At 34.4% G+C, this 13,352-nt stretch overlaps 1 protein-coding gene across 1 annotated transcript in view; it reads right to left on the bottom strand.

Annotated features, from left to right (window-relative positions):
• Nucleotides 1-13,352, bottom strand: part of LRP1B (LDL receptor related protein 1B) — a gene marked incomplete at its 3' end in the record, with an annotated part of 2,330,707 nt that overhangs the window by 252,282 nt on the left and 2,065,073 nt on the right. The window contains exons 73-76 of the mRNA XM_081243013.1: nt 9,521-9,649; nt 6,250-6,372; nt 2,425-2,565; nt 1,120-1,307 (exon numbers count right to left, since the gene is read on the bottom strand). Coding sequence (XP_081099139.1) covers nt 1,120-1,307; nt 2,425-2,565; nt 6,250-6,372; nt 9,521-9,649 — 581 coding nt within the window. The remainder of the gene's footprint in view (nt 1-1,119; nt 1,308-2,424; nt 2,566-6,249; nt 6,373-9,520; nt 9,650-13,352) is intronic.

Genomic DNA, 13,352 nt, shown 5'->3' with positions numbered 1-13,352 from the left:
AGAATTCTAATGCTCAAAAAGTCTTTCTTATACAGAATCTGCTTCCCAACTCCTAATTCCAACCTTTGAAACAACTCAGAAAGGTATGCTCCCTATTCCAGTACTTCATATATTTAAATAGAGCTGACTAGCCATTTTGCTCTTGGTAAAACTTCTTCTAAAAGTGTGTTTTCCAGACCCCCTTATGCCACTGGCTGTACAAATGGGGATACAGTACAGTTTGTCAAGGTTCCTCTTAAAGTGACACGTCCATAAATATGCACAGTACCCCAGGCATGTTCTGATTAGCGCAGAACTCAGCAGAACAAAATCTGAACTCTGTACTACTCCTAACTGGATTAGACTGCCTCTGCGGTTCGTAAAAGCCATGTCCTTTTGGTGATTCATACAGAGCTACTGTTCAGTTAAGAACACTAATTTCCAGCTGAATTGCGTTTACTGAGGTTTTCCCACATTTACATAATTGATTTTAACGTAATGCACCACTTCAATATTTTTTTTTGTATGCATCCTCCGTTCCAACATATTGAAACAGAGATGTTTTCAAAAGCTATTTGTGTCAATCAATTTTGGCAGTGAATCACATTCTTCAGGAAAATGGGACCAACAAAAAGCAATTAGAATGTTAGGCATGATTTATTTTTAGTGTACCTGCACTCAGTCCTAATAATTTATGTGCTCTGTTTTTTTTCTTCCTGTTTATATGAAAAATCATTGTATTCTCCAGTGTTGTGGTATATAAATGATTAGCCCATTCCACTTCAAGGATGTATGAGAGGGAAAACGAAGGAAGCAACAGGAATTTAAGAGAGTTGCATAAACATTTATGCAGCTGTTAACAGCAGTACCTTCCTCAAACGCTGGTCGTCCTTTGCTAACTTTTTTCTTTATGATCAGCATTTATTAGAAAACATTTTGATTTTTTTGTCTCCATGAGTATATTCTCACAATTTATATATCACACTATTATTATGGTTTGCATATACAGAAACTTTCCATTTAAATGTTTTAACTAATGATATTATAATGACAAGTTTTACAGCTATATTGGATGAAATCATTTTTATTGCCTCAAATTCTAACCTGTCACATGATTTTCTGTCTTTGATGTGTGCCTACCTTATAACTGGCTGGAAGGTCCTGACAATCTTGAGAACATCCACTGACTTTCCTACTCAAGCATTCATTTACATGGCAGTTTCTCTCATCTGATCCATCGCCACAGTCATCCTTATTGTCACAAAGACCTCCACTGGGAATGCACCTGCCATTTTTGCACATAAAAAATGAACTGTTGCATGACTGTTCTGAAAAAAGAAAATAAAACAAATGGAACATGAAGAGCATGCCATTGTTTTATACTACAATTGTTGAATACATTCACAAATATGATGACTTGTCTGTCAAAAATTATACTAAATATATGTACATATAAAATGCTTTATATTCAGTTTAATATTTTATACATGAAGAAAATCAAGGGCAAACTGTACTTTCATGTTCAACACACTGCAAATCTAGCTTTACATTGAAAATTAACAATCAAAATAAGCACCTATACTAAAATTAATGGAGTATTTCTGTCTTCATCTATACTGTGAAGAATGAGTTCAAAAGTGTAATGATAGCTTGACATTCCCCTCAAGCCATAAGTCTCTGAGAAATTATATGTCACTAAAAATTAAGAATCTGGAATAGCTAGATATTCCTAAATTCTTTTTCTTCCTGGAAATATAACATTGATATTTTTAAGTCCAGGCATAAAAAAGATACTTGCGGTGAATCACAGTTGTCACAAATATAGCTATAGAAAGGAGTTCAAGTTTTGCAGCTACTCACAATCTGATGGTTTAAACATTACTCATTACCATACATGATAAAAGAATGCCTATTAACATGTAAACTACATGAGAAAAAGAAGTAATTGGGTTTATTCTAAAATGTATAACTATGTATTCAATCTTTGGAGTAGTAAAGTGTAAAACAGACCAAGTTTGGCTATGTATATACTGTTCAAATGATATGCAATTTATTTCATTTTGCCTAAGTTTGAATAATATTGACTTTATTTCAGTAAATCTCAATTTCTTTTATGATTAAATTTTCAAATAGGTCCATACAGAAAAATTATGTTCACATAAAATAATATATTAAGAAAAAATGACTTCTTTAAAGGAGCAGGATGATGGATTCATCTGGTTCATTGCCACAAATCTTCATATTTGGGGCACAGACTTACATTTCTATAACTAGCTCCAGAACAAAGTTGATTACTAGGATCCTGCATGGTATCAATAGAAGCATCACATGCTTAATTATTTGCATTTCCTCTCATTGAATATTATATGAGACTAAAAAATAGAGTCACAGTATTGCCTTAAAAAAACAAATTTTGGAATAAACAATATTATATATTTTCTGTACCTGCACTTTTACACTTTGGGTTTATAGGTGCTTCATCAGAATGGTCTGGGCAGTCAAAGTCTCCATCACACTGCCACTGAGTATTTAAAAGACATCGTCCATCAGCACAACTAAATTCTTCTGCATTGCACTGTCGGTATCCTGGAGACAAAGAAACATTCCAATTCATATAACATTCATTAAAACTTTATTTCATAATGTACACTAAACTTAATTAACCATGTGAGTTACCCAGGCCTCTTATGGGAAATGTCTCTCATTTCTTTCTAGGGCAGTTACAATAATTGTAAGAGATATTTGTGGTTGGAAGTAGGATTAAAGTCCAGAAAACAAAGTTGGAAACAAGGAACTCATATTTTGTTTCTAAGTAAGGAAACAAGAATGCAACACAAGTATACAACCGTTCACTTATTATCTATATCCTAAAGATTTCCTTTAGAATGGAAAACAAAATGAAAGCTACTCAAAATTATTTTCAAGACTAAGCTTGGCTAGGTATAGTACTAGAACATATGGATGAACTGATTCTGGGTTATAATAATAATTTTCAGAAGCTATAATGTCATGTTTATGTTTGGGAAGCAGCATTAAAAGTGTAAAGAAATTGTTAAAATGAGAAAATTAAAATCCAATTCATAGAGCAATAAGCACAAAACTATTGTAATTATCCTACATATTGATTCTTAGAGGCATTAAAAGGCTTTGTTCAAAACACAGTATCAATCAATCAGTTGTTAATGTTCATATTTAAGCCGGTTTGTAAGTAAAACTCATTTGAATTTGAATATTATGAAGTTTTAGATTGGGATTTTTCCTGAGTTTGTTAACAATAAAAAATGTCATTTCTATTATAAACTTTCTGGTAAATGTAGGCAAATATTTTACTTTTGAAGAGAGAATGTAAGATTTTTATGGTTTAAAATAAAATTTCAGGGCTTCCCTGGTGGCGCAGAGGTTGAGAGTCCGCCTGCCGATGCAGGGGACACGGGTTCGTGCCCCGGTCCGGGAAGATCCCACATGCTGCGGAGCAGCTGGGCCCGTGAGCCATGGCCGCTGAGCCTGCGCGTCTGGAGCCTGTGCTCCGCAACGGGAGAGGCCACAACTGTGAGAGGCCCACGTACCGCAATAAATAAATAAATAAAATAAAATAAAATAAAATAAAATTTCAGCAGAAAAAAAGATTCAATAATGATTATTTAATTGAGACGTTTATCATATTGCATGGCAAAACTAGATAGTTCTAAAATATCTCCAGTTTCCCTAGTATTCCTTCCCACCCTCTCATTCTTCACCAGTTCCTCCTCTTCACTCAATACATATGTTCAAGTCTCTCCCAGTCCAATAACAATAAAAATCCATAACTCTTAACAAGACATGTCCCTTCTTCCCTGCTCAGTCAAGTCCCTACTCAATCTTCCTTTCACTTACTTACCTCTTTGCTTTCACTTACTTTCATTCATTAAAGTCTCATTTCTGCAACATCTACCTGCTGAAATTCCTCTCAGAGCTAATAAATATCAAGTGACAGTTGATAAATTCATAGGTGTCTCTGGCTCCTATCTGCTTCACTGTCCTCCAGTGCTTGATGCTGTTGTCCGTACTACCTTGGAAATAGTTTCCTGACTTAATATTCATAATCCACTCTCCCAGGCTTCTTTCTAACTTTGCTTTTGCTAGTCCCTTTTCACCCTCTTTCCGTATAAAGTTTTTTTCTGTTCTACTCTAAAATGTTACAGGGGGAGCCCTTATTTCAGCCTTCAGTATATGGTTTTCCCCTTTTCCTTTCTACCGTGTTGGGTATTATCATTCTTTGTCATGTTTTGAGTATCACCCTTATGCTGATGGCCACCAGGTTAATATTATTTGTCCTGATCATACTCTAGAACTAAATTTTCAAACACTCACTATTCAGCTTCATGTGATTGTCTGATTAACATTTCATATTCAAAATGTCCAAAATTAAGTATTTGTTACATCTCTTCTCCCACACCAGCAAAACTGCCCCTTAACCTCATTCTAAAGCTCATTAACAGCAACACCATCCTCCAAGTCATCCAAGCTAGAGATTCTACTTTGTCCTCCATCTCTAACTGTAAATGAATTCTGACCCAATTCTACACTTTCCATTCCATCATTTCTGCCCTAGTTCAAAACCGCAGTGTTAATTATCATAACTATAGCAATAACCTCCTAACTAGTTTATTTTCTCTTTATGGCACCTCTCCCTCATGGCAATATTTCATCCACTCTGCTGAAAAAGATGGTTCTAAAATATAAATTTGAATGAGACATTCCCCTGTTTCAAAATGTGTGCTGGCCACTGAGAGGCAAATTAATTAAATACAAATTCTTTAACATTGTATTTGAGACTTTTTAGAATCTAGCTTCAACTTAACTTTCTAACTTCAACTTACCTCACAAAAGACTAATTGCTATTCCTCAACCATGTTGATTTGTAGTTTTTGTAAACATATATAGAATTTACTGTGTCTGGAACTGTTCTAAGCACTTTACAAATATTAATATATTTAATTCTCTTAACAACTCTAAGAGCTAAGTAATGTTATTATGTGTTTTTTACAGATGAAGAAATTGAGGTAGAGGCAGGTGAAGTAACTATTCCAAGGTCACACAGCTAGTAATTGGCAGAGCCAGGATTTGGACCCAGGCCATCTGGTTCTAAGGTCCATGCTCTTAACCACTATGTCATGCTCTCTAGCATCTAAATATGATTTCCTCTAACATTCCCTGCTTCTGTTCTTTAGTGCCTCAAAAATTATTTTCTCAGCTCTGATTTTATGTATTGTGATTCTTATTCCCATATGACAATTATGTACTTGTTCTATATTGTATTTCTGATTTTCCTGTTCATCTGTAATTTTTTCTAGTGGGATATCTGTCTCATTCATCTCCATATCAACCAAATATAGTGTCTAGCAGAGGAAATATACTCAATCAGATATAACTCTACTTCAGATTTACATCTTGAGTTATGATGTAGCTTTTAAAATATCACATTGAATCCAGGACTTAATGGCGAATTAATATACAAACAGATACCCACTGATCTCAAAGAGATTTATATCAAAGACCAAGGTTATAGATGCTGCACAGGGAGGACAAAGGGAGGCTAAATCTACTAACTTTCATAGGTATATGTGGACTTCACAGCTTTTCATTTTATATTTATTCATGTATACATTTAAATATTTTACAAAAATACTACATTCACATATTTCAATATCAACTGGGAATTTTTAATATACTAATTTTTATCACAAAAGTTATATATGTGTTCATATATACATTATATAGATATGATGGTTAGATAAATATACATGTGACAAGATAAATTTCATAATAATAACATTAAATTTTAACAAGTAAATACATGTATAAAAAGATAAAGCAAAAGAAAAATGTTAAGTATCTAGATTCTATGATAGTTGTGAACTGTATTCTTTTTTCCTCACTCAAATATTGATTTGGCTGTAAGATTGAACTAACCAGCTATATATTGTCTTTAAAATAAAAGATATTTCAAAGTACCTAAAACTAAAGACATTTTTATCAACATTTTCCAGTGTGGTTCTTGTAAGAATACACCACAACAAGTAGGCATAATTTTCAAATACGTGTGTAATTATGGGAGAGTTTAAAGGGGTTACATGTGGTGTGTCTATATTACTGAAGTTACATGTTCTTAGTGAGATTAAGAAATGTATTTCTTTGTTTTTGTTATTTATTTATATATTCCTGGAGTTATTTTAAAAGACTGTTACTCAGCCTGAGAATCTTCTCCATGAAAAGTTTATATATACTTACCACATTGCAGTGACTCATCAGAGCCATCTCCACAGTCATCATCATGGTCACAAACGAATTGCTTGGGAATGCATACTTTATTATGGCACATGAAAGCATTTTCATCACATGTGTTATTGGGAGCTAAGAAAGACATCACAAGAAATTAAGTTAGATGAGCACCTATTTTATCTTCCCCTACTTTATGAGTTTGGGAAATGTATGTTATTGTACTCAATACACTCAATAATTCATGGTTATTTAAAAAAGGAAGCAGCTAAACATTCAATATATCAGATAAATTAATAATATATATTAATATATGTGTTTCATTATAAGTAGTATCTGTCTATATGAATATAAATATATATAATTCAAAGTTTGGGTGTTAATATGTTCAATCAACAATTCTAGAGTGACCTTGAAATTTCAGGCCATTTAACAATTTGTAAGTTTGCTGAAGTTTGAATTCAAAGGTTCATATGTGATAAAAAAATCACTCAACTATAATAATGTGGCTGTTTTTTTTTCTCTCCTCATGCTTGTAGTAAAGCTAGTAAAGTGATAAAAACCTGCTTCTTTGTGAAAAATGGACCTGAAAAGACCACCAAGTGCTAATGCTCATGATGGAAGTGAAAAGAAAATCAAAAGGGCTAAGAAAGTTACTGTTTTCAAGAGGAAAATAAAACTTTGGGGTGACTTCAATGGGGTGCTGAAATAGGTTAAGTTAAGATCTATGGTGAGATGAGCCCAACCATAAGTACCACACTAAATTAGGAATATCGATCCATAAAATGGAATATCAATCCTTCTGGAATACTGATCCATGAAAGTATTCTCTAGCAAGGGCCTTAACCAGCAGGAAAAATGGTTGATTAAAATGTGCAGTAAAACTTCAGCTGACTTGTACAGAGGAAATAAGCTTTAATAGTATATGTATAGCATCATAGAAGTTTGATCATTTAAATATTTTAATTACTTTTCTTACATGGAAAGGGTAAATGTTATGATATGACTCAAGGTTTGGGATATTTCAAATGTTAAGAATCTGCTATATGATGGATGTTAACTAAGCTTGTTGTGGTAACCATCTTGTAATGATATAAGCATATCAAATCATTATGTTGCACACCTAAAACTAACACAATATTGTAGGTCAATTATATCTTAATTTTTTTTAAGTGAAAGAAAAAAGAATCCTCTACATGTTATTATAGTACACTGGAAAGGGGGAGGCTTTGCAAAAAGTTGCTCTTCAACTTATAGTTTTATCCTAAGAAAGCTATTTACTTCTTGGTGCATCTGTTTATTTATCTGTTTAATGAAGATAATAAAATCTATCTGATAAATTTTCTGCAAGAACTAGATAAGGTACATGAAGCAGATCGGCTCATTTTAGGTACTCAGTACATTCCTAGTTGCTGTTTCAATTCCTATCTATACAAAAATTATCTTTGGCAGATCCCCAAAAGCACTTCACTGAGATACTGTGGAAATTCAATAATGTAAATAAAAGCACCTACCAATATAACTGATGTATAATGGGCACCTGAAAAAATTTACTTGCCTTCCAATCTCTCCCCTTCATGTCTTAATAGGCACTTTCCTCTACCTAGAACACTTCTCTTTCTTCTCTTTTTCCTTCACAACTGAGATAACGTTATTACTTTTCTTTGAAATCCTTCCATGAGACTTCTAAGGTTTTTTACACAATATTTATTTGTGATGACCTAGTATCTTTTCTATGTATCATTCTGACACTTAAGCTATTATAATTATTCTTTTACATGCTTATCAGCTCCTGATCCCCAAACTGCCCCACACTACATGAAAAAAGGAAATCTCTGCTTTCAAAACTCAGTAATGACTAAAAAGAGACATGAGCAGGTGAAACAAAAAGAATTACTTAAATTTAATCAAGTGTAACTAATTTTCAACAAATTTATTTTCAAAAATGATACAGAAGCCACATAGGAGCAGCATTCAAAACTGCCCATTATAATCAAAGTAAAACTCAGTTACTAATCACTACGCTAACTTTTAACTGTATGACAGCTTATATAACTCAAGTGAATTATGCCAATTCTAATGCATGAATTATTCTTTAAGATACTAAGCAACAGAGGCTTATTTGGAATTAATGCCTTCAGGTCACTTCAGTACAATTTGTTGTATTTTAACATAATTTACTTAATAGCACCCATGTGGTCCAAAATTGTTGATATGTGTCCTGAAGCATTAACTTGCTACAATAGCAACAGTATACAGGGACCATCTGGATCCCTGAATTGATGCATAATCCTTTATTATGTAGCCCTCAGTGGCCCCATTGACCTTTACAGGCATACATATCAGTTTCAAGATCAAACTGATTTATTCTACAATAGCATGAGCTCTGTGCACACAAGCCTGCCTCAAAGTCTTCTTTTTCCTTCTCTGCTTTAAATATCCCCCATATACACACACCCACATACACTATTACATTATGGCTTCAATTACAGTTTTAAAGACCTGAAGACAGGTCATCATAGAGATGACTGGTAGATTTCACTTTAATAAGCAGAGTTCACAGCACTGTTCCTAATAAATTGCTCAACAGATCCCCTATGTGACCTGGGGATCAGCATTCAAATACTCAGTCCCTTCATTCTCCTGATCATGCAAAGGAATTTATCTAAATTTTTACTATTGAGTAATCCCTGAAAATTTCCTGAGGGGACCTAGGGTTAGAAACTTAGTAAACTGTCTGGCCTCCAAAGGTGCTCCTTTGATTCCCCAGCTTCATTCAGCTATATATATACTATTTTTACCTGACCTAAGGGCTAATATCCTATCCATAGGACTAATAGGTGTTTACTGACCTTCTGAGCAATAGGTATTTAGGATCATAGCAGCCATTTACAGAGTATCTGCAATACACAATCTAAAAGCCTTCAAGGGGAGTATGGGGTGGGAGGGTGGAGGAAGATGCTAAAAAGGAAGTAACAAACCCACCACGCACACATACAACAGCATAGTTAAATTATCTCAGAAATGAAGTGAAAAATCTTCGTGCATCAAAACCAGTTTTAAAATGGGTAATCCCTCCGTTCATGGAAACACACTGAACAGTGGTTAGAGGGGTTGCTGAACTACTATGATGACGACATCCCACCTGATTAATTCTGATACTACGTATGAGTCCAGGGATTGGGAAAGTGAGAGAAAAAGTGATATGGTGAGTATTACAAAGCAACTGTCTGAGGATGCTGCAGCAGCTTTCTTTCATAGACAGCCCCATGAGTGTTCATACCACAGCCTGCTGTGGAGAGCTCATCGCTTCCATTTGGACAGTCCCTTTCACCATCACACAGCCAGTGTCGGGGCACACAGGCATGGGAGCCCTGGCAGCTGAACATGTCAGGCGCACAGGTGATGGCACCTGAAACCCACCAAAAAAAATGTCATTAAGATCACACACAGCAGGTCCGCTGAGAAAGATCTATAATTTCATTTCCTATAGACAAGAAGGGAAGCAGAAGAATGTCACTGACAAGGAAAAAACTGTAGTTATTTGGAATCATCACATATTATCCATCCCCTATGGACAGTTTCCTCTCAGAATGCATTCCTTCTCAGTAGCAAGTATTATATTTCTTAAAGCTACATGGCAGAAAATAATGAGTATGCTCTCCTTGTAAAATGTAGCAAAACACAGAATTCCCATTGTGAATAAACTGAGATAAAATTTCAAAAGGACTGAACCTATAAGGATAATAACAGCATTTTTATTGCTTAATATATGCTAAGCACTTAACATATTAACTAATTTAGTCCTCACAATCGCCCCAAATGGTAGAACTATTATTAGTCTCATTTCACAGAAAAGGAAACTGAGGCTCTGAGAAGTTGGAAAACTTACAGGAAGTCACAAATTGCAGAGGAAGCCACATAGTGAACTGGGAGTCCAAAACCTTTTTGATTCCTAAGTATCTTCTCTTAACCAGTAATATCATTACTGTTCCTCCCCACCTTGTGTTCTTGAAAAGTATAAATGTATGCGTGTTCCCTTTGCTTTTACACACTTAATAAACAGAATCTACCTTTTCTTCACTCTATCAATTCAATGTTCCTTCAGTTGCATGATGTTGTTTTCAAATGTATACAGGAAAAAAAAAGAAATGCTTGTTGACTGTAAGTCCAAAGGGTCATGGGTGGTTTCTCTTTGTTTTTCTTTATATGGGCATAGGGTAATCGAGTAAAATTAGAAAATGATTCATTCTCCTGGTATTTCCCAAGCCCCAAGTACAGTTATACATATTGAATGGTTTATTTGTTATATATATAAAATATTTGTTGAGTGAATCAGTAACATGCCCCCCAAATTTAACTTCCCTTTAATTTCACTTTCTTGTGACCAAACGCTACCCATAGAATAGATGTGAAAAAACAAGTTGTAGGGCTTCCCTGGTGGCGCAGTGGTTAAGAGTCCGCCTGCCGATGCAGGGGACACGGGTTCGTGTCCCGGTCTGGGAAGATCCCACATGCCATGGAGCAGCTGGGCCTGTGAGCCATGGCCACTGAGCCTGTGCGTCCGGAGCCTGTGCTCCGCAATGGGAGAGGCCACAACAGTGAGAGGCCCGCGTACCGCAAAAAAAAAAAATAAAAAAAATAAAACAAGTTGTAAGAATTATTAAAAAAATGTTAGTATCTCCAAGAAGAAAATATGACTGCCTAGATTGATGGACAGTTGTTTCCAAACCTTTAAAGCTACTTTAATTGGATTACCAATTATCATCTTACTTTTCAGCCAGAGAGTTTTTATGAGAACATGTTTTTTAATGCAATGTTATCAATATGGGAGTACAGCAGGGTGACAAAGTGGAACCCCCTGGTGATCTTTTCAACATAAACATGTCTCTTCCTACATATACTTTAATTGGGAGGACAGGATGGCAAGTGAATACTGAAAAGTCCCCCAGGTAATTCAGATTTGCTTATTTGTTGAGGATCAGTGCTAACAGATGAGTTTAATATGATATCTATTACTGGAAGAAATTATAAAGAAAATCTATTAAACAAATGTTGCTTTAATTTAAAAATGAATTTACTTGCTACCTATTGTCTTTAGTACTTTCTATAATAAAATTCTCTTCCTACAAGTTATTTTTACATTCTTCCTTATCTATTTTTTTAAGCTTGTCATAAGAACATAGTGTGTCACTTTCACTCTTAGACTCTCAGTTAGTGCTTTAATTTCCATAATATTTTTATTATTTAGCTGGAGATGCAAAAAATTGCATTCTTTCTGCTACGGAAGTTTCGATACATTTAGCGCCCCTTGTCTACTTTCTTATTATCACTCCAATTTATTCTCAAGGGAGGCGTAATAGATACAGCATTGATTTTACTGTTGAGAAATTTAACTTTGTATGACCTTGCAGAAGATTAGTGTCTGAGTTTCACTCTAAAATGAGGGTTATGACTAGATAATTACTAAGATACCTAAAACTATAAAATGGCATAAAGCTCTTTGCAGCTAATTTTCTGGCTCCCTTTAAAGTGGTTCAACAGATTCTGTGTTAAGAGCATGCCAAAACATCATCGTCAATTTAAAAGAAAATGAGCCAAGGAAAAAACTCATGGCTTCCTTCCATAATTACCACTGTCATCTGGAGACACATTGCCTTTCTCAGGGACATGAATTCCAAGGGAGAAGGAAGACAAGCTGAAGGAATTCTACCAGATCCATCTTGGGTACCTACTCAGATATAATATTTGATTGGTGAGAGTTACTATCCAATTTAGTAAGTATTTCAGAAACCTGAATTCTGTTCCTAGTTCTGTCATCACTGATTCACTGAGTGACTTCAGGCAAATTTGTTAACCTCTGTGAGTTTTTCTTTCTTCATCTATCACATGACGCAGGTGAACTAGACAATGATTTTTATAAGTGAATCCTCAAATCCCAAGTCAGAACCACTATGTGCTTATGAAGAAACAATATGTCTACATCAGAATATTTGGAGATGGGGATTAAGAATCTACATTTTTAACAAACCTCTGAATAGGATTTTTTGTACACTAAAGGTTGAAAACCACTGAGATAAATTATTTATAAAGTTCCTTTCCAATCCTAAAATATTAAGTCCGATTCATTGACTGATGCTTGGTCTAAAGCAGTAATTTTTACGTAACAACAGCTTGGTAGCATATAAATTGCAGCCTGTGATTATATTAAATAGACTGGGTGTTTTGATGACAGGTAACTATGTTCATTATCATTAAATCCTTTAAAAAACTTATCAGGACATTGATAGACATTGACCTGACAATACCACTGTGAAAAATAAGGGAGGGAGCAGGAGAAACACAACAAAAGAGAATGGGAATAAATTCATTTATATAGTACACATTGGCCATGTCAGATGATCACAATAATTACATAAGGTAGATGTCTTGTAACCATTTAATAGGTAAGGAATTTGAGGAATAAGGGATAAAATGGACCAGCCCATGATCACACAGCTGGAAAATGCAGACGTGGGAGAATTCAACTCTGTATGACTTTAGAGTCTTTACCACTTCTATTATACTGTGTCCACTTAAGAAGGATAGAGGTATCAGGGGAGCCATTTAGTGTAGAATTAAACAAAGGGTCAAAAGCAAGATAATTTTAGAGACAGAAAACATGTTCAACCTGCTGTAAATTGGTAGTCCTTTTGTTAAAATTAAACAGGGAACTATACTCAATACTCTGTAATGGCCTATAAGGGAAAAGAATCTAAAAAAAAAAAAAAGAAAAAAAAAGAGTGGATATATGTATATGTATAACTGATTCACTTTGCTGTACACCTGAAACTAACACAACGTTGTAAATCAACTACACTCCAATAAAAATTTTTAAAAAAGAAGTATTTAATAGCAAACAGAAACAAAGTAATTAAAACAGACTGGCCAGTCATCTAATTAATTAATTATTTCTTTTTCTTTTCAGAGGTTTTCGATAGTAATCTTTCTACATTTATCTTTATCTGTTGTATAACTAAATTGTTTCAGCTGTGTAAATAAAAAGTAGATTAAGGTGGCTTAATACAGGAAAATAAATTGCCTACTTTCTGAGGATATCTCCAATTTTATGATAC

The sequence above is a fragment of the Mesoplodon bidens genome (assembly GCF_964165515.1).
Source record: "Mesoplodon bidens genome assembly, chromosome: 8".
Taxonomy (NCBI): Eukaryota; Metazoa; Chordata; class Mammalia; order Artiodactyla; family Ziphiidae; genus Mesoplodon; species Mesoplodon bidens.
Note: the sequence above shows the minus strand (reverse complement) of the source record. Positions and strands in the feature narration are given on the sequence as shown.